This window comes from Musa acuminata, chromosome BXJ3-8 (genome assembly GCF_036884655.1).
Source record: "Musa acuminata AAA Group cultivar baxijiao chromosome BXJ3-8, Cavendish_Baxijiao_AAA, whole genome shotgun sequence".
Taxonomy (NCBI): Eukaryota; Viridiplantae; Streptophyta; class Magnoliopsida; order Zingiberales; family Musaceae; genus Musa; species Musa acuminata.
In genome coordinates this window covers 1,820,365-1,841,773 of record NC_088356.1, presented here as the reverse complement: position 1 = coordinate 1,841,773, position 21,409 = coordinate 1,820,365, and the positions used below count along the sequence as shown (strand labels likewise).

General features: G+C 40.7%; 2 protein-coding genes across 4 annotated transcripts; one reads left to right on the top strand and one right to left on the bottom strand.

Moving 5' to 3' along the window:
* Positions 1–2,284: 2,284 nt before the first annotated feature.
* LOC103994037 (uncharacterized) lies at positions 2,285–11,517 on the bottom strand. Of its 2 annotated transcripts, XM_009414300.3 has the most exons (5): positions 10,966–11,515; positions 10,713–10,824; positions 5,181–5,295; positions 2,973–3,899; positions 2,285–2,834 (listed from the first exon to the last, which is right to left on the bottom strand). In XM_009414300.3, the coding sequence occupies exons 1-5, from the start codon at positions 11,117–11,119 to the stop codon at positions 2,574–2,576; spliced, it is 1,569 nt and encodes a 522-aa protein (XP_009412575.2). In that variant the 5' UTR covers positions 11,120–11,515; the 3' UTR covers positions 2,285–2,573. The 2 variants fall into 2 exon arrangements, with proteins under 2 accessions (XP_009412575.2, XP_065018443.1); XM_065162371.1 differs by having other exon boundaries at positions 10,713–11,517.
* A 4,862-nt stretch (positions 11,518–16,379) lies between these two features.
* LOC103994038 (protein yippee-like) lies at positions 16,380–20,978 on the top strand. Of its 2 annotated transcripts, XM_018830975.2 has the most exons (6): positions 16,380–16,731; positions 18,689–18,732; positions 20,050–20,158; positions 20,242–20,297; positions 20,469–20,594; positions 20,772–20,978. In XM_018830975.2, the coding sequence occupies exons 1-5, from the start codon at positions 16,636–16,638 to the stop codon at positions 20,551–20,553; spliced, it is 390 nt and encodes a 129-aa protein (XP_018686520.1). In that variant the 5' UTR covers positions 16,380–16,635; the 3' UTR covers positions 20,554–20,594; positions 20,772–20,978. The 2 variants fall into 2 exon arrangements, with proteins under 2 accessions (XP_018686520.1, XP_009412576.1); XM_009414301.3 differs by lacking the exon at positions 20,772–20,978 and having other exon boundaries at positions 16,381–16,731; positions 20,469–20,727.
* The last annotated feature ends 431 nt before the right edge of the window (positions 20,979–21,409 follow it).

Genomic DNA, 21,409 nt, shown 5'->3' with positions numbered 1-21,409 from the left:
CTCCAACAATAAAGACGAGTATGAAACACTTCTCTCGGGACTTCAGCTCGCCCGAAAGCTTCAAGTCTAGGACCTGACAATGTTCAGCAACTCATGGCTAATCATGAACCAAGTGAAGAAGAACTAGAAGGCCCGAGCTGTAAACATGGCAAAGTACCTCGTCAAGGTGCAGAAATTAACCGACAGCTTCTCCCAACTTAATGTGTTACGGGTCCTCGGAGAAAAAAACGCACAAGCTAATGCACTTGCTAGATTAGGATTGACCTGAGCACCGAAGGATGGTTGGTCGTTGGTCGAGCATTGCTAGCCCAAACCATTAAGAAGCACGATATGACTATAGTCGAAGAAGAGCCAAGCTCGATGGATAAGATATTGCAGTACAAAAAAGAAGGAACATTCCCGACAAACCCCACATCGATTAGAAGAGTCAAGTATCATCGAGCATAGTATTGTATAATTAATGATTCCCTATATCGCAGGTCTTTTAGTCGACCATTCCTCATTTACCTAACACCCCCAAAGGTCGAGAGGGATCCAAAGTACAACATCTAGTTCATCCGACACGTCAAACTTATATCTCTTCGATCCATTGCCGATTTGGTGCCATGTCGTTCGACACGTCTAGTCCATCATGCTCGAGTGTTGCTAGTGGCAATCCATCGTCGACATGCTGCTCATATCGTTAATGGATCCACCTTAGTCAGATAAGGTCGGGTTTCCCGACCTCCTCGTCTCTTCCCAATATGGTCAGGTTTGTTGATTGCTACAACTCGAGTAGAGAAGGGGGTTAGGATTCCCGACCTCCCCGCTCAGGCGAAGGTAGGGGTTGGGTTTCCTGACCTCCACACCTCGAGCATAGGCGGCGGTCGGGTTTCCTGATCTCCACGCCTTGACGATAACTACAAGCGAAGGGGGAGGGGTTCAGTCATCGCTAAGGCATAGAGGTCAGGAAACTCGACCTCCACCTTCGCCCGAGGCATGGAGGTCGGAAAACTTGATCCTCACCTTCATTGAGGCTGGGAGGTTGGGAAACCCAACCCCCACCTTTGCCCAAGGCATAGAGATCAGGAAACCCTACCCCCTCCTCTGCCTAAGCCATGGCAGTCAACTAACTCAACCAAGTCGGGAAAATACGAGGAGGTCGGGAAACCCAAACTCATCCGACCAAGGTGCATCCCTCGATGATATGAGGGGCTCAAGCACAATGAACTAGACATGTCGAACAAACTAGATGTGCTACCAAATCGACGATGGATCAAAAATTTATAAACTTGACGTGTTAAATGAACTAGATACCACATTTTGGATCCCTTTCGCGAGAGCTTCGACGCAAGCTTCGGGGAAGGGGACAAATGATAAGGAGTATGTTGTCAGTCAATTATCATTTGACACATGACTTTTACATGATGTCCAAGGTGGAAGGAAAAAACGAAATCCATCCTCCACCTGTCTACTCAAGTAGGCAAGGAAGATCCAAGACGGGTAGTTATGGGTTGCCCCTCCCTTGTCGCCCGCATGGATAAAAGATCAAGGGAGATTGTTGGTGGCGATTAAAAACTTCCTTTCCGTAGAGTATTCCATGAAATATTTGGCTCATTTATGACTATGTATAAAAGCTCATTTTCAATACAATGAAAAGGAGGATCGTGGCGATTAAAAACTTCCTTTCCGTAGAGTATTCCATGAAATATTTGGCTCATTTATGACTATGTATAAAAGCCCATTTTCAATACAATGAAAAGGAGGATCATCTTTTTTTACTGCTGTTGTCCACACTCACATATCTTCGATTACTAATTTAAATATCAAAGAAATCAAATTAAAAAACTTCTCTTGACCTCGATCTTTATGCAAGTGACACCTCAAAAGCTTGATGTTTTCACCTTAGAGATACCTCGAATAACCCTACCTACACAAGTCTGAATCACATTGGGCCGACAAGAACATCGATGACTTTTTATCATAGTTTACTATGAGCAATTGCAGCAAAAAAGTCACATACTCGTTGTTCATGAGAAAAAGGAAACACAGATCATGATTGAAGAAATTTCTAAGACAGTTGATTAAATTTGAAGTTGGATGATAGCCAAAAGAAAAAGCACGTCCAAATCCAAAGACTTCCACCTTATTATATTGTACCTAATCTTACCTTTGTTTGACACAAACGTTTAACCCAATGTCACATAAGATATTACACTCCCATCTGTCATCAGGGTGTTCCTACTGTAAAATATACTCAGTATTACCTAAAATATACATTATCAGCTTTGCAAAATGGCAGAGCTAATAGGAAGCTTAGCAATCTGCATTGGTCTTGGAAATGTGTGGTAACAGATCATACAATTCATTGAATACCTACTTCCACATGTAGAAGAGACTCAGATGATTAATACATTTGTACCATAATGCCACCAACAAGCAATCCGGACAGATCAAATTGGAAGTACTAATATTATCAGGTCGGGCCAAAAAATAGGCATTCCTCGGCTACTCCAGTAACAATTCATAGGAGAGACTAAAAGCACTCACCTTAGATTCCACATAATTAGTCAGAATGTAACTTTTCCGTTTAGTCATCTGGTGTAGGGGACAGCAGGAGGGCACCTGCCCCTTTTATCACTAGTAATCTCATCTTCGATTTCACTTCCATCGAGACCGAGCATGTTATTATTGACACTTTGTTCAGAACTGACTGTGCTGCTTGTGGCCAGAGGAGAGTCCGAAACACTGACTGTTCTGCTTCTGGTGGCTCCTGACCTCACACTATAGACGGATGATGCTGGAATGTTTGCCATCAATGGCCTCAAACTGTTAGGAACACTCCGCCTGATATCCTGCGTTTGCAAAGATATCCAGTCAAGGTTGCATCATAATTCAGAAATTTGACCATTAAAGATGGATAACAATCTTGGAAAAACAGGATGTTGTGGCTAAGTGTAGAGCAAAAGATATGAAAGATGATATATAAATACCATGTGCCTCAACGCCATGTCCAGTGATTTCTTTGACAGAGTCCTCCCAAAACCAGCACCATCTGGTGAAAGAGAAGACTTGCCAGAGAAGTTATTATGGCTTGATCGTTGTTCATCTTGCTTCGGAGGTGCAAGTCTTCTCATGTTCACTATGCGTTCAACCATCTTATTTCCAATTATAACAGGGTTCACATTGTCACTGCCACTTGCTTGTGGTCTGCTTGATGGTGGAATGGAACTGCCTTTATGAACATTACCGTTTGGAACCCTCCCTCTGGATGGAGAGCAAGACTGTCTCCTTGGACGGATGTTTGGCCCAGGCTCAACAGAAGATGATCGACTGCTGGGAGCTCCAGGTCTACCCCGAGAAGCTGAGGAGGGTCTCTCAGGCAATGTTGTCCTTAAATTTGGGGGTGCATCCAGAGAAAAACCAGGGATGTCTGTGGGTTTCAATGGTCTAGGTTTTATGGTTGGAGAGCTTCCATGTGGCGGCACTGAACTTTTAGATATTGTTGGACCTGACTTCGTGACAGAAGATGATCTACTTGATGGAGCAGAACTGGATGATACAGTAGATGGCACAGAAGGTCGTCTTGTAGGGGTAGCTGACCTTGATGAAGGCTTGCTGACTACCGGCACTGATGGCCTAGATGTCGGCGTGGAAGATCTAACAGGTGTTGACGATCGTGGTGGAGCCAATGACTTTGACGGCAAAGTAGTTCGAGAAGGGGGAGTGGAAGGTCTTGTTGGTTTTGAAGCAGCAGGTAACGTTGAACGTCCGGTTGGAGTTGCAGGTCTAGATGAACTATGAGTAGGACCACCAGATGATGATGGTCTGCGGGTTCCAATCGCAGAGTTCAAGCCAGATGATGATGCTGGTTGCCTTGGTGCCAGTGTGCTCCTTGAAGGATCTGGAGAATTTGCTAACTGAAAACACAACATTATAGTGCATAGAAGTAACATCAGAATAAAGCAATGCACCAAAGAATTCATTGTAGAAATGTATTTGCATAAAGATTTGCATACATAAACATTGTTTCCATAATCAAAATTGTCCAACTGTGATGGAAGAATAATTCCACCGGCAAATTGGTTGGATATGACAAGCAAAAATGGACAACTTGTTTGGAGTGAATAAAGAAATTTTGACCATAACTATAATTCAGCACTTAAAACAAATTGACATGTATGGCCAACAAAGAAATTCTCTAATCATGGCATTTAATGTCAAAATGTTAGTGAAACTGATTTTCAGTCAGATCAACAGGGAGTTTTGAGGAAAGAAACATTAGATAAAAGCCAGTTCTGTAAGCTATTTGTTTATCAAAATGGAATGCAAAGAGAGAGAGAGAGAGAGAGAGAGAGAGAGAGATGTGATTATCAAGATTTGTAAATCTTTTTAAGATATAATTAACCATGAAGCTATAGGAGTACTGGTTAGGAACATCCTGATTGATCTTTATATGGTTAGATGACTTCCAAGGCCTCAGGTATAAGCTAAGAGAACAATTTAGTTAGTGAATTAAGCAAGAACTTGGATATGCAACAGATGATTCTTGCACAGCCCTTGCTTCTGATTGAATGTGTAGACACTGGATTACCTAGAATTTGTACAGATGATTTCATGAATTCATGGCACATCCAAAATTGAGAAGCCTGATAAATAATAGTTATATAAGTAGAGTTAGCAGTTTCTAGGACATGGAGGAATCGTAAAGAAATGTTCAATGCTCTATCATGAAAGCTGTAGAAGGAACTATGCGAAAATGGACAATGATTTAGATCTCTTCCACCCATAACCTACCAAGTTCACACATTGATGCAACTGCTTGAGGATTGAGTCCTAGATTTTAATTACCTAACCTTTTAGGTTTTAATGGAGAAGCAGTTTTCTACTAACTTTAAATGAAAGATAAAAGTTATACTGACAAGATACTAATTATTGAAGTGGGGCTCAATTATTTTTCTTTGCCATTCTTTTCCATAGAGTTGAGCACCTCAACCCAGCATAAACAAAGAGAGAAATTGTAGATGGTTTACTGGTGCAACATATATCCAGAAAGCCTATTGTAGTTATACAAATGTAAAAGTAATACTAGGATATGCATCAAACAAATCCATGGTTTCTTGTGGGTCCAAATTCACATTAACATAGGCATGGAATCTGCTATGTGCAAGCTTAAGGAGATACATAGTTAGACAGCTCACCCTAGATTTCAGCACCGTGGGGCGAGCTTTTGGAGTCCCAGTGCTGCCAACAGGAGATCTTTTAGATTCAGTATCTAGAGATGGAAAAAGTGGAGTACCTGGTGGCGTAAGAAGCCTACAAAAAGAAAAAAAAAATCACATCATAAAAGTTAAACAAGTAGTAACTACCCAATTAGATTATTCTGAACTTGGCTACTTCTTCATTGTATTGTATTCTCATCATTTTGTGTTTATCAAATTTGCATATTAAGAAGATCATGCTATCATATAAAATCATAAAATCTGACATCAGAAGTTAACAATGTCATAGTGCATTCAAGCTTACAAAGCAAATAAAAATTTGTTCAGGGCAAAAAATATATTAATTTCAGTATTGTGCAATACTAAACATGAAATTAATATACACCTACATATCTACAATATATGACCAATGTACAAATTCTTATAAATAACATTAACTGATATTTTGATAACTATCTTCATCATTAACTTAATATAACTCCATACAAGCAAACTATTATCTTCCATCCATTCATCTGAATAGGCTGCCAACAGGACTGGACACATACCTATATCAGAAGCATGGATCTTCAGGGTTATGGGTTAACAAGTCATATGTAGATTGGGCATCGAGGTCAGGTTCTAATTTCAGGCCTGCGATACTTTACTAATTATTAGTGACTCGCCATGTTAGAATATAAATGATATTTATCTATTAGCTTAAGGTGGTAATATGCTATTGGACCAGGAAGTCCTCAGTCTTAAGCTTTTAGATCAGTTGGTACTCAGTTAAAAATCTAAAATGACACTTAAGCTACTTTGCTTTCTCAGATGCATGGGGAAGTATTAGAAGATAAATGACAAAGATCTATATCATCAAGCAGGTAAGCTTTTAGATGTGATGGCAATGGTTAAAGCTTTGACACGCATGCTTTTGTGTCAATCCTCCAGCCCACCTTTTAACATGGAATTGGTGGTGGTTTGAAGTTTAGGGGAAGATATGAAAATTTGAAAACAGTCGCTATGGTTCAAAAATTTAATTGCTTATCATGAAGATACATATACGACACAGAAGAGACATGAAGTGCAAATATAATTTACAAATAAATAAGCCTCAAAATTAGTTTAGGTTAACAACATATATATATTAAGAAATTAGTTCTTCAGAATAATAATTTAGGATACACAACGTTGTATCGTCATGGACTTAACTAGTTTTGCCTAAATCGTGCGGCACCCTTCCATCGAACTTTTGAAATGCAAGAAGTTTTGCCCTAAAAAATTAAAATTTCGTGCTGACTTAGAGCAAGTCTTCAATAGTTTTGGTCACCTTTGGGATTGTACCATCTTCCCTATCATTTTTGTCGCCAACTCCTCTGAGTAGAAAAGGTACAGCATCGCATATTGCCTACTCCGTTCCTTAGTCGAGTACTTTTACAACGACCCGAAGTCCCTCACTTTCGGCTATCTTGATGAGAAGCCCGTCGACACCGGTCTTATGAAGTTTCCTGGCCTCTGCCTTTGATCTTGTCTCAATACTTGGAGTTTGTCTCTGCATTCTTCACCTCCTCAGCCCCTTTCAGGACCAAGCACTCTCCCTTCATGAGAGCAAGGGATCGATGACTCCATAAAAGTCCTGCTTAGACGGTACCATGGCATTGCCATGCCCATGGCCCTACTATCTATCGTCTCGCGTCTACATCCATTTCTTCGCGATCGGTTGATCCACCTCTGTAGCACTATGGCACACCTTTGAGTCCACCTTCATTTTTACCAACGCTTGGTTTTAGATAACTAAGTCCCTCTGGGCTCTTCATCGCTTCCTCGCCCCTTTCAACCATTTACTTTAATACATTTGTGTTCTCCGAGCAATTCCTTTTGGTCGATGGACAAACAGACTACAACTCCTATGAATGGCCTCCGCCATCATGTTACAGGGCTCGCGCCAATTATATTCTCCTTTGCGTCCTTGGTAGCAACTTTTACTCACTCGGCCTTGTCTTTCGACTTGTCGGGCTCCCTTAAGCGAATATAAACTTTAGAGCAATCACTCTGATCATACCTCTGTATGATCAAGTCTCTCTCATGGGACTCATTGGTACTTGCACTCGAAATTCTTCCTTGACAGTACATAACCCCCATATACTAATGATCATGACTTTTATCTTATGCAAAATTCGATGCACGCATGGAAGACCTATCTTTGCGATATCATGGCATTTACTCCTTAAATTCATAGCCCTTCTAGTTGTCGTGTTATTCACCGAAGTGGAGCTTCCAATAGCTCCTGATCATGCCTCTGTATGATCAAGTCCCTCATGAGACTTCTCTCGTGTGTGCCACATTGCTTCGAATTGTTCCACCATGATCCGTTACACCATGTCGTCTCCTAGTGGCATCTCCATTACATTTTGATCTTTATGTGATAAACTCAAACTACAATCTCTACCTGTGTGGCCTTTGCCAACACATCGTAGGGCCTCTATCACCTCCAATTGTGTTTGCTCATTTGGCAATCGACCTTCGTCCACTCTCTTTCGGGTCACACCCGGACGAAGCACAGCTCTAGGACAATCCGTCACCTACCAGCTCTCGAAGTCTACCAACTTCACTGAAATTAGTGCATCATTGTCTAAATTCTAGGCTCCTACCCCCAGCACAATCTCTACTGTGCACCGCTTCCTTCGTGGCAATTTAAATGGCAGCACTACAATATATTCTTCAAGAGTATCTGCTTACGCATCCTCTTGCCCCATATCAAAGCCTTCTAACCCCATCTTTGCCTCTGCAAGTTGAGTCGTCTTAGTTTCTTCGTTAAATGCTTCGCCAAGATAAGGTGCATATGCCTCAAAACTCCCTTTGACTTTGGCACTATACAAGATGAGTCCACTCCATTAGAACAAGGGACCCACGGAATGACATGATCTCGCTCTTGTCTCTGCAAGAGTTCATGTCCTTGACCTCTGTCCAAGAAGAGCTTTGTGTCTTCTCTCCATGTTCCGTCTTCTATGTCGACTCCCTTCATGCGGCTTAGGCACTTCACCAAGTTCCACCCAAGTTACTCTGCTCCTTAGTTTGTTTTGAGTTGATGGTGGCTCTCGCACCCATCATTTCACGGCTAAGTCCTGCATTGAGTTCGATCTTCACATCGACTCTAAGTGTGCATTCGTTTGATGTTATCTTGGGTCGATACCCCACTTGATCTTGCAATGCGTCCACCAATGCATTACCTTGTGCAAGATCATGCGATGACTCCTCATCGTTCACTCGGTCTGTTAAGCTTTTTGAAGTTGTTGTCTTGAGGTGCTCATTCTCGACATGAGTAATCCTCTGTTGAGTCTGATCTCCACCTTGACTCTAAGTGTACCTTCATTTGGTGTTACCTTGGGTTGATACCCCAGTTGATCTCATAATGCATCCACCAACGCATTACCTCGTGTGACATCATACGACGACTCCACACTGTTCGCTTGGTCCGTTGAGCTTTTTGGAGCTATTAGCTTAAGGTATCCCTTCTCAACATGAGCAATCAATCCATTACATATGATTCTCCCTTTGGAGAACCGAAACTTATCCCTCTTGGATATGTCCTGTTGGAGTAACTTTTCTCTTTGCATCCTTCCCTCTAGAAGTTTCGGAGACCACCATCCCTTTGGACTATTCCGCCTTGTTGAACAAACTATGCACTATTCCACCTCCCAAATGCTCTTGCCAGATTGCGACTCTTCACTAATACAGCCCTTGCTGCACCCCTAAAGGCCTAACAACATGCTGAACTTATTGCACACTTCAACCTTCTACGAATGTATTCTTCCCATGCCAGAGAGAAAGTTTCAATGCTTCATGGCGTCGAGTTTCAATTGCCTCAGGATGGGCACAGATAGCCCATCATTCGCATACAAGCCCTTGCACGAGAACTGAATTCTTCGAGTTAACAATTCTTCTCACCTCTGTGAGCTTTGCACAACTTTTTTGATCACTGAGCAACTCATTCCTCCTTGTACGATCTCATCCTTTGCCAAGCACCCCGCTTGCCTTAAGCACTATTAAGTTTTGTTGCCAACATCAAACCGTAGCTAGAACTCAGGCATCCCAACCTTTGTCCACTACGCATTCTTCTCAGCTCGCTTGTCCTCGTTGTGTCTCTTGCACGAAGAGTTAGTCATTCCTTTGAATGTCAATCTCGGATGTCTGCTCCTCTGAGTGACTCTTTTCCCTACATCTCAACACCTATTTCCCTCAAATAGTCGTGCGTGCTAGCTGTCCTCAACACAGCCTTGCTAGGTCCCCCACGTCTGCATACCAAGTGTTTCTAAGTGTGCTTGTCTCACTCTAATACTATATGTCACGGACTTAACTGGTTTTGCCTAAGTCGTGCTGCACCTTTGCGTGTCCGTCCGCAAAGGATCGACCTTCCCTAAACCTCTTATAGTCCCTTAAGGACCTAGAAAAGAAAAGAGGGGTTGAAAGAAACATTTAACTCGGGATCTCACAACTAGTCATTTGAGCAAACACTTGATAGATAATACAAATTACAAACATAGACTTTGCAAGCTTTGAACGGCCACGCGACAAAGGGTTCAAGGTGGTCTGCCACGGCCAAAAGTCTCCATAAGTGCCCACGTGGCACTATTGCGGAACAAGGTAGCGAACCAACCCTAGGCACTACTCCAAAGGCCTATTCAACCGTGTCCCACTCGAGTAGCTCCTGGGTGTTGTGCTGGCTGACACTCCACACCACTCAGCGGAGCTAGAAAACCCTCAAAATGATTAGTTTGTTTCTGGGTTGTTTTGTCTCTATGTGACGACTACACACAACCTGCGTTTATAAGCCTGAAACGGCTACAAAAGCCAACCAAAATAAGGCTACCAAGCCTACTACAAGTCCTCTACATGCTATACAAAGCATGAACAAAACCAAAAGATATGAACATATACATGCATTACATTGAACACCCTATTTATAGTTTTGTCTATGACAATATGATACTAAACAATTTGAATCTTTGAAATTGTTATTGAGTAGTCAGCTAGCATAAGGAACTAAGAATCATGGAATGAACACTAAATGGTGTGAAGAACCACATTTATTGGAGTATCCTAGAGTTCCTTGAGCTGAGTAACAAAATGCAAACAAAGGTTTTCCGTTTTTGGATTCTAAGATTCATAAATCTAAAACAACATTGGTCACATTTAAATGAACCCACCACTGGCATGTTTTTGACAATGTCCAAAAGACGCCACTGTTTTTAATACCGTATATGCCACAATCGAGCTTCCAGATGGTTTCCTTCAAACATATTAGTATGCAGACATAAAAATTATGGTCATCCAAAACGTTTAAGACAAAAGCATTTTGCCTCCTTTACAAGACGTGCCTTATGAAGAAAGCATTTCACAATATATTAGCATAGTGATCCTAACACCTCAAGATTAATAGTGATGGCATTGGCAAAAGGAAAACATTTCACGGAGAACACGATGAATAGCCAGAGAAAGGTGCGAACAGAAAGAAAAATATTGCGAGGGTACCAGTCATAGTCATTCTTTTCACTGTCCGAATTCAGAAAGTCATCGATTCCAGCCTTGCGCGCCGGTGCTGATGAGGCGATCTTGAATATGGGAGCAGTCCCAGGTTTAGCCCCTACAATGCAGGAAACATAGAAAAGAGCGGCCAAAGTAAACGTATTGCTAGCAAGGAATCTGCAGCTGACGGCCGAGAGAGGGTAAAAGGAACAAAAACTGGTCATTTCTTCAAGAAAGGAAAACCTAATGACGACATTACCCAGAGGCGGATCGAGCTCGCCGGCGCCGTGCAGGAGAAGGTTGTTCCGCTCCTTCTCCAGCTTGCGCATCTCGAGAAAGAGGGCGAGCTCCTCGTCCGCCTCTTTCGTCACCGTTCTCCCTGTCGCTGCTCCTGCCCTAAAGCTCCGATTCATTTTTCCACCCACCAGGAAGCAACCTCGTCCAAGGTGGAATCGTCAAACTTAGAAAGAATAGGGCAGATCACCACACCAAGCTCGCAAATGGGAAGAATGCAAACGGTGGACACGGAGCAGCACAAGAATGCGACGACGGGAGCAGCAAATAAGAGAAAAGGGACGCAGTGGCTGCGGAAACCTAGCTCCCTTGACCGCGCCCCCGCAATGGTGAGGACGCCATAGGACTAGGGGTCGAGGTCGGCGAGCTAGCTCGGATCTGGCAGATGGTGACGGAGAGGAGGAGGCGCAGGGGGCACAGCGTCGCTGCGTTGTCCGAGTGAGGAGGAGAGGGGCTAGACGAGGGTGCGCTTTCAGCTCGGGAGTCGGGAGGCGGCCCGTCTAACTTTTATGTTGGTTGGAGTGTCTCATCTCGTGCTTACTTTCGAGCCGAGACGATGTGGTTTCAGTTGTGGTCGTGTTACGCGGGCGAACCACACCCCACCACGCCACCCACCCGGTGGCCGTCGCAGCTCGCCGTCTCGTTAAGACTAGGCTTCGCTTGCTGGACCACGTGGACACTTCAACTCCCCCTTCCCCATTTCGTCTCGAACACGTAGGCGTCTCCTCGAACTTACCTACTCGTCCACCTCTGTTTTGAAACCGTGCGGGCTCCACGATTTTATTCAATCACAAAGCAGGTAACGCTAAGCGTTTTTTCATCTTCTTAACGTTGTATATCATACGTGTCTTGCTTACCTTCATCGTGATTGGGAGGGACACTGGCCCCACACTACGTGGGGGATGTTCTTCGATGGGTGGTAATCGCGCTTGATGTTTTCTTATATTAATTTTTTTAGCAAATTACTCAAAAAAAAACTTTCATTTTTTTTTTACTTTATTTTCACAAAAACTTCTTAATTTCTAAAAAAATTATAATCTTTAGCCTCTATCTCACCTCTCACGTACGTCCTTCTCTTACTCACCTTCGGAACAAAAGACGAAAGAGTAGTAATAGGGTATTCGAGCATGAACTTTATAACAAGAGGTCTTACGAATGAGAAGAGATAATGACAAGATATGACAGGGGCAAAGATGACGATAATTAGATAAGGAAGTGCTTTAAGAGGGGGGGGGGTAGCGAGACTCGTGCCCGAGGCATGAGGATAACAACAATAATCTTATAGCATCGAAGGTGGCTCGTAGCATAGCACGATAAGACAAAGACGATGAATAATAACAAGAGGTGAAGGCAATCACGATTATGTAAATGTGATGACCATTGGGGTGAAACCGATGATAATCTTACTTTCTGAAAAATAAAAAGTACCATACGAGGAAAAAATAAAAAGTAACCATCATAAGAAAAAAAAATAAAAATTGAAAGACTTTTTTTAAAAGAATTTACCCTATGATAAATATATTTTGGATCGAACACGCTCAAAATGTTACTTGATCCAACCAAAGATGAAGATGATACTCGCATGGGAATTGGATGACGCTATCTGAAACTATATTTAGAGAGGATCCACAACTTCCGATTTTGGGATGGGTGGAGCCTACTTACTAAAAGCGAACTTAACTGATCGATCTATATAATGAATTTTACTGAACTGACATTAGCTTTTAATTTCACATGTTGATAGTTCTTTGGGATGGATTTATTTCCCCACATTCAAAATCAGCACTGAGATGATTTCACCATTCGTACCTTTTTTTTATTATGAATATTAATAATATCATATTGATTAACTAATAATTCAAAACATAATAAAAAGCTTTCTCAAATTGACTTTTGGTCGATCTTTAAAGAACAAAATCATATTGATAGGACATATGCTTATATCACCCCCATAATAACAATTAACAGTCATATCAACGCTAACATGGAGCTTTAGGGATGATATAGTATACTACATTAATGCGATACCTTGGACTCGGATGAGACGATCACCTACTCTCATGTTGTTCGATGTCATACAAGATCAAGTCGCATAGTACAAAGTCGTTCGAGCAAAGCTTAGGATGACATTGTATGGTGTGAATACGTACAAGTCAGTCGATGTTTGCACAGAAGGCACAAATTGATCGTTCGAAGAGTTAACAATCATTAACAGACCATGTACAAGTGATCTTCGTTCATAGTTATAAAAGTCAATCTCCTAACTAGCATTAAAGGTATACTCAAACTTCCCTTAACATCACCTAATATTAACTTAAGTTTTGGACAGATCAAGTCGGAAAATCTTCGATAGATACTTTTAGCCTATCCTGAAAGAACAAAATCATATAAAATTCATCGTATAATTCCTAGTGATTAAAGAGAGCCAAAATAATGATTTACCCGTTATAACGAGGCTGAAGAGACATCGATGCTCGTATACACTAATAATGACTAACATGAAATTTATTATATGGATAAATAATAATAATAATAATAATAATAATGATATTTATTTTGTTAGGGATGGCAATTATACTATACTGCTAACAACAATAATAATGACGATGACAAAAATAAAATAGTATATAAAATTTTGAATGTAATATTAAAGCCTTTACAATAAACTATAAAAAATAAACAAATCAAACTGTATAGCTTATCAAGAAAATAGTTCTCATATTTAAACAAAAAAGTATCGATACTCAAATCATAGAAAAATATTAACTTGACACTAATTTCTCTTATCTTATTTTTCTCCCTCATATTCTTTACCACCTTTTATAGATTTCATGATCCTTAATGGTATAGACTCAAAGTTATTCGGCTATAAAAGACATATACCCACTTGTTTTAGCTGTACAATGATGGACGAAATAAATAGCGTTAGTGAACAAAAGTATTATGACTGGTGAGTAAGCACGGTTAGGTCTGTGAGCCGATGTCAGGAACTTATGGTGGATTGAATAGGATGATGAGGTGGCTGCGCCTCTTGAATGTCTCAGGCGGGAGTCGGACCGGCGGGGTCGGTTGGGCCCTCGCAAGTGGATGTGGGTCGCGTCCTTCCGTCCCCCAGAGTGGTTACAGCTCGTCTTCACGACGTGACCGCATCCTCGATAAGGGGTGCTAGTTGGCGTTGGTCAGGATCCGGGACGATGGGCTGTCCTCCTTCTACACACCGAATGACGATTCCCAGGTAGAGACGCTGGCTGCTCGGGGGTGATCGTTTCCCTGCAAAATGGCCTTTGTCGGGTGCTTCTCGACTTTGGCCTCTCCGACGAGCAAGTCAGTCGAGTATTATTTTTTTCCTCTCTTTTCTCACGCTCTGGCCGAGTGTCGGACAGGGGTTTTTATACCATCGTGCGAGGATTGGTTCCGCCTTGATTCGGCGTGGCCGCTGACTTTTGTAGGGGTGGAGCGACTTCTCTGACGAGTTGGAGTTTTTATGGGTGCCTAAGCGGTGTCAGACGGCACCACCCCGAGCTCTCGGGGTAATCATGTCGCATAGTGTATCGGTACAAAACCCGATATAGCATGCACCTCGAGGTTTTGATGGCGTATGGCTTCGAATTTGTGGTTGGTAGCGTGTGATATCGATGGTGATTCATCCGGAGCCTAGATATGTCGTATCAAATAGTAACCAAAATTAGAAAATGTCTTTTGTGTTACCATCTAAAATCCACTGTTAGAAAAATATGTAATGACAAATAATATATTTAGGATTTTGTAACATTCATTTCACAAATAAAACACCTATTTAGAAACGTCTGCTATTCACGTTACTCATATCGGGAAGGGTTATGATGCATCATCACGTTCTTTCTCATCGTTAAGTTTAACCACGAGAAAGATAGCATAGCATATGATGCTAAAAAAAGGTAACATTTCATTATCATTCGTAAATATGCTCTCTCTCATAATGACTTTAGAGAATCGAGTTGATATGACCCACACAGAGTCGAGAGATGTTACGTGTATCGCAAGAGACAAATCATCTTCTCCAGTGGTACGTCGTTGTCATCTCTGCACTATAAATATTTATCCATGCATGATGATAAAGAGAAAGACATGGACATGCATATACACAGGAGAAGTACGTAATCACAGGAACAGCTTGCCCTCCGTCCTCCTCTAACACGAGTATATGAGGAGAGCATCCCTTTGGATAGAACCAAGTAATCGCTTAAACAAGTGTTTACAAGTGGATCTTGTAAAGTCCGATATGGTTATCTCAACCAGAGATGGATGATCAAATTTTAGATTTCTTTTTCATGTAATATATAGTAAAATAATTATATTTTTCATTAAATTAATTTTTTATTTTCTCTTTCGACCATAAAATGTTATGGCTAGCAAAAAGAATAAAAAAATAACTATTTATGTGTATATTTTAAGGTCGAAAATGATGATATGATTAAATATCATTTGGATGACACATAGTCAATACATCGATAGTCCACTTTCCTCAACATGTGATCAATATGCCAGCGATAATTTAACACAACACGTAGTTGATATCTAAATATCGTGAATAGATCGAAATAACCATGACGGATTCGACACATCATAATATAATAATTATAATTTTCTATTCATAATCGTTGACAATCTTAGGAGTAATGATCTTTAGAGCTCACCCATCGTCACGTCCCATATTGACATCACAAATAAACTTAAGAATAATATATAATCACTCTTATAATTATTAATAATCTCAAAAGTAATCATCATAACAAAATGATTATCTAGATTCTAGATTCTTATTATTATTATTTTTTGAATCATTCGAACATCTAACTTAGGAATCAAAAGAAATTTTATTGGAAATACTTTCGATGTAGTTTTTTTAGGTTCAATGTTTTCAGAATCGGATGAATTTACATAAGTTAAAGGAAAATTAATTGACTCTGAATAGGCTTCCAACTCAAATAACTAAGATCCAAATTATCCGTACGTGTATATGACTGGATGCATGAATGATGATAAGATACGAGAGACGCATCTGATGTATCCATGTATGTGTGTGTCATGCATGCATGCACATGCATGAATGGGTGGGATTGGCTCTAATCAAAATCTGAATTATTCACCGATGCGTCTATAATTATCCATATGTCTGCATGCATGAATGATATTGGTGTATGTGCAGGGACACGGATGACATTTGACCTTTTTGTCTTGGGGGAACACGGAACACCGCTCGACTTCGATGGCGAGAAAGCCATTGCCGAGCGTGCCTTGACACGCCACCTGTCCTGACTCCATCGTGGGTTCCTTGCGTACCGTGTTTGCCGTTTCCTACACGCTTTCCTTAGCTTCTTGCTCTTGTTGCGAGGTGATCGATCGATGGGGTATATCCTCTCTCTTCTTCGCCTGCCTTCTCCACTTCCCCACCTTCCGCCCTCGACTACCCATCTTCCTCTCTCCTAATCCTTGCGGCGATCGGCCCACCGATCTCTCTTCGCGCAGAGGGAAGAGTGTGCGACGGGCGTTCTCCGTCGTCATCGGCATTATTGGGGCCGACGAGGTGGAATTGGAGGAGCTTAGCGATCGGTGCTGACGAGGAGGGACGTCATCGGAGGTGGGAAAGAGAGAGATGGGGCGGTTGTTTCTGGTTAGCCTCGAAGGCAAGATCTATAGCTGCAAGCACTGTCAGGCTCATCTCGCCCTCGTCGACGACATCGTCTCCAGGGTTCGTTAAATCTCCCATCCCGTGTCGCCCTTCTGACTCCGACGCTTACTTTCGTGATTCTTTCTGTTTGGCTGGGTGATCTGTCGAGGGATTTCGTTCCCGATCGTCCTTTTGTGTTCGATCTTTTGATCTGGAACATCACTATGGTTCCATTCACAATCGCAAGATGAGATGGACCACGAGATATTGCGATCATAGCGTTTCCTATGATCGGGTTCGCCGATATTCAACAATTGTTCGAGGTTGAGAAGGTTAGGATCTAAAAAGGTCTCGATTGAAGATAACGAGTCAACCATAGGTTCCTTGGTCCAAGAGCAACATAACAGATAATTTAAGGGCTTATTTGCTGTATTGGCCCTACAAAGCTCATGGTGACGAGGCTTCCAATTTTCAGTGACTGAACCAAGTTTATTAAATATTTCCTCTTGAAAAATAATTTTCCCAATTTTCTTCTTCTTTAATGGATTAGACGAGGTTAAAGTTGTTTCTAACTAGAGTAGTAATGACAATTAATGGATTAGAGTGACTTAGGGCATTGAAATAGGTAATCATCTTCAAAAAGTGAGAAAATTTCCCCAATCCATGTGTTGGAGAAGGAATGGGTGCATTGGCATAGGTTATCATCTTTGAAGAGGGAGGATTCTTCCCTAATCCATGTGTTCTCGATCTTCAGAAGTCTGTTGGGTTTCCAAGCATTCTTCAATCAGCATCATTTTTCGCCACCCACTTGTCTCTCATAGTCACTCTTGTACACCTTTTGATCAGCTCACATACATACTTGTTCATCGATGAGTGACAACATTTTGTTGTATCAATCAAGTATTTTCTTTAGTAGGTGAGTTTTTTTATTCCTTTTGGTTCCTCTCATGTTTTCATGACAATCCAATGAGAGAACTAACTCATTAACTTATTATCAATAAGTTTAAGCCAAGTTAATGGTAGTCGATCCATCTAGCTCTATATACAATCACATCATTCTCCCACTTGTTATGTGGGATGAAGGTGGGATCTCATGTACATATACAGTCAGCTAAGGCCATTTTAGCAGCCATTCTTCTCTTAGTTATATAAGATGATCTTGAGGTCCTTGAGCACAGCATCATTCTTTCTTTATGTGTAAATGATATAACATTTTGATTATTGCTTTAGCAAGCAAAGCAACATGCACGATACATGGACAATTAACTGAAGATTAGTAATGGATGGATGGTCTGGTGGCTAAAGGCAGCTGAGCCACTAGGCAAGGGTCATAGGAGACCATCATTGTTAAAGATGGGAAGAGAAATGGAAAGGGGAAGGGTGAGAGAGAGTTGGACAAAAGGGGGAGGGGAATTGTGGTCATGAATTCTCTGGGGGAAAAAAGCATCTCCAACCATGCCATGTTTTGGTCTGTGCTTTGCAGTTGGATGCAAAACCGCCATCCTGAAACTGGACTTTGCTAATTGTTCATTTCATTGTTACCTTGATGCATCCTGTGCTAGCTCCTGATGAATTTGTCCAACAACCGAAAGAGGGTATTGTGATGATGTAACAAATATATTCATGCGAAAATTGCTTTAAAAAACCACTTTTATGCTCAAGAAATAGCAGTTTTTTCTATTTATTATTCCTCTATCTAACAGAATAAGGTTGGGTATATTTAAAATAAATATTGCTTGAGCTATGAATATATATTGTCATTTTTGTTGACTCATGTAATTGTATCTTAATATCATCCTGTCCATCAACAATTGCTCCTTGGCTGCCACTAGATTCAAGTAAAACCCAAGAAAAGTAAAACGCAAGACATTTAGCTTGGAGTTGCTAAATAAAGAAGGGAAGAATGCGTGGACTTTTACAGATTTATTTCTTGACCTTTTCCTCCATGTACATAGTTTTCTTGATAGAGTGATAGTATGTAGCATCCAAAAAGTAGTTCGCCTTGTTGATGACTATTTTTTTCTCCTTTTGCGTACAGTCCTTCCATTGCAGGCACGGGAAAGCTTATCTCTTCAATAAGGTGTAAGTAGCATGATTATTTAGTCATTGTTCAAGCTTCCAATTTCAATTCTTAAATAATATTTATCCTATGAAGGAAAGTCAATTACTTCTGTTCTATTATTATCCGACTCATTTGCCATGTTTCTTTCACGCTTGCTTTCTCTTTCGATCACCCACTAACATTTAGTAAACAATGTTATGGTCTGAACTATCTATTGTTTTGCATGTTCTTATTTTTATTAACATGAATTCATTTCTTTTGTAAGTACTTGATTGAATACTTCCTTTTTCTTTTTGAGAAGGGAGGTTATGAGTTGAATCTTGAAGGTGAAGTTAGACTTTTGATTGCACATCAAATATTTGTAGGAAGAGCTGGGTGGTAATGTTTTTAACAGGTGTTTTCTTGTGTCAGGCTTCTCAGCCAATGTACTTTTCACTTTAAGTACTATTGTTCATGATATGCACCAATTGAATCTAAAAGCAAATATAAAGTTAGTCAGGTCTAACCGTATGTCTTACTTCAAACATAAAAGCCCTTTGAATCACACCTATCCTGCCCGTTATTGCAAGCATTGCTTTGCCAACAATCATAAGGCGGTGAATATTAGTTCTCACCAGACATAGACATGATAGCTATTTACCAAAACAATAGCCAAAATGGATTGTATTTAAGAAGCTCAAAGCACCCCATGGACAGTGGTGGTTGAGCAAACAATGAACAAGCTTGTTTGTTTCCATTATGCTGGCAGCAACCCATTTAGGGTATTCTTCACCAAAATGGTGTTACCTTGTTCTCATTAAATATCATAGGTTGCATAATAAAGTGGGGGCATATGAGTGATATCTGTTTTGAGAACATGATAAGAAAAACGGTTACATATGACTAAATATTAATCTCGGACCTTGGTACTTTGATACACATGATTGCTATTTTACATGTCTGTTCTTCAGAGATTGGACTATCTCATGCGCCTTGTATGCTGTTCCAGAAGTTCCAGTCTGTCCAAACGCTAATAGGCAAACTTAGTTAATCAGGAAAACATTAGAAAACTTTCGAACTTTGTTCTATTTTATACATTGTGATACAGAAGCCTAACATCTGATCTCACATTGACCTAAACTGATGTCCCATGTCCCAATCTTGTCGAAGTTTGTGAAAAGGCTCTCTGGTGCTTCGGGATGCTTCAATGTAGACTGAATTGCATGCCCAGTTTAATTCATATAGAACTCAGAGTTCAATAAAAAATAAAAAATAATGATTATTATTGGAAACATCAAATACTCTGTGCTTTTCCATCAGCTAATTGGATGCTATTTATTCATTTTTCTTTGTTGTAGTGTGAATGTGACGGCCGGAATTAAAGAGGATCGGATGATGATGACAGGGTTGCATACTGTTTCTGATATTTTCTGTGTTGGTTGTGGGGCAATTGTTGGATGGAAATATGTAAGAATAATTTCAAGCTTTCTTTTGGGCTAATCGTTCTATATGCATGTCAACTACTGTTGATCCAAAACTTTTTATTTCAGGAGGCTGCTCATGAAAAGGCCCAGAAGTACAAGGAAGGAAAAATTGTTCTTGAAAGGTGCTGCTAAGATGTTTTATATTCATTAGTTACCTCCGAGTAAATAGAAATATACAACAATATTTAACACCATAAACAACAGATGACAGTAGTAAGCTACAGTTAATGACGTAGTGTAATATCCTTGCTGGGATCTTCAACTTACTAAGTTCAACTCTTTTCTTGGGACAGGTTTAAGTTGACAGGGCCTGATGGAAGTCGGTACTGGGTAACTCATGATGCTCATATGGGTGGCAGTGATGCTGACGACGCATGATTTGTATCTAAACTTGAAGGGAAGCACGAAGTCATCTGAATGTAAATTCTTCTTCCCATCATTGTTCTCGTTTTAGACTCATGTGGATTCGAGCAATTATTGCTGTCTCCATGATCTTTGGCAGCTGAACTGATGCCAAATAATATAGTTCTCGTGCTTCCTCGTTTGCCATTAGCTTTGTTGATCACATTCGATTAGCCTAATTTGTTCCATCGCAGGCAGCGGTCTCTGCATGCAATCTCGCTTCTGTTAATAACAGAGGCTACTACAACAAGTGATAATGAATGTTAAGAGGTCTTCGTGCCACAGCCACAATGGCATGGAGCCGTCGTACCCATGGGTCTCGGGGGGGTTACGTCACTAGTAAAAATGGACATGGGAATAATTACTAGCCAAATTTAGAGCTTTGGGCCCTTTCTATTTTTGTGTATCTAGTAAAATTTTCCTAGTTATATCATATCATCTTGTTGCAGTGCTAATTGGCTCTCAATTGGTGTATCCACGCATCTGCGTTGGCTAATGCCCCGTACATTATTTGCCAGTAGAAATCCATCTCTGAATCGAGTCCGCAGCCTTAATTGACGTGGTTATTCTTTGGTGTCGACGATGAAAAAAGTAGAAGTTTGATCCAAGAATTAAGTTACAAGATAAAAATAACTTTTTAGCGAATGACTTCTCAGCTTATCTGAATAATTTTTTTTTTATTTAGTTGAATTAGTAATCAAATATTAATAATGTTATATAATCCAGAACCAAAGAAGGAAAACTCGAGTCCGATTTCCAAGTTCAATTATCCACAGGCCGTCGTTAGTGGACCGGCTTATGGGCTTAGGCTTTTGGAGTTCGGTTCGTTGCA

Coding starts and splice junctions, on each gene's coding strand:
- LOC103994037 (XM_065162371.1), bottom strand. CDS start 11,119: ATGAATCGGAGCTTTAGGGCAGGAGCAGCGACAGGGAGAACGGTGACG. Junction 5,296..10,712: donor GAAAAGAATGACTATGACTG/GTACCCTCGCAA, acceptor TTCTTTTTGTAG/GCTTCTTACGCCACCAGGTA. Junction 3,900..5,180: donor CCACGGTGCTGAAATCTAGG/GTGAGCTGTCTA, acceptor TTGTGTTTTCAG/TTAGCAAATTCTCCAGATCC.
- LOC103994038 (XM_018830975.2), top strand. CDS start 16,636: ATGGGGCGGTTGTTTCTGGTTAGCCTCGAAGGCAAGATCTATAGCTGC. Junction 20,159..20,241: donor CAATTGTTGGATGGAAATAT/GTAAGAATAATT, acceptor TTTTTATTTCAG/GAGGCTGCTCATGAAAAGGC. Junction 20,298..20,468: donor GGAAAAATTGTTCTTGAAAG/GTGCTGCTAAGA, acceptor TTCTTGGGACAG/GTTTAAGTTGACAGGGCCTG.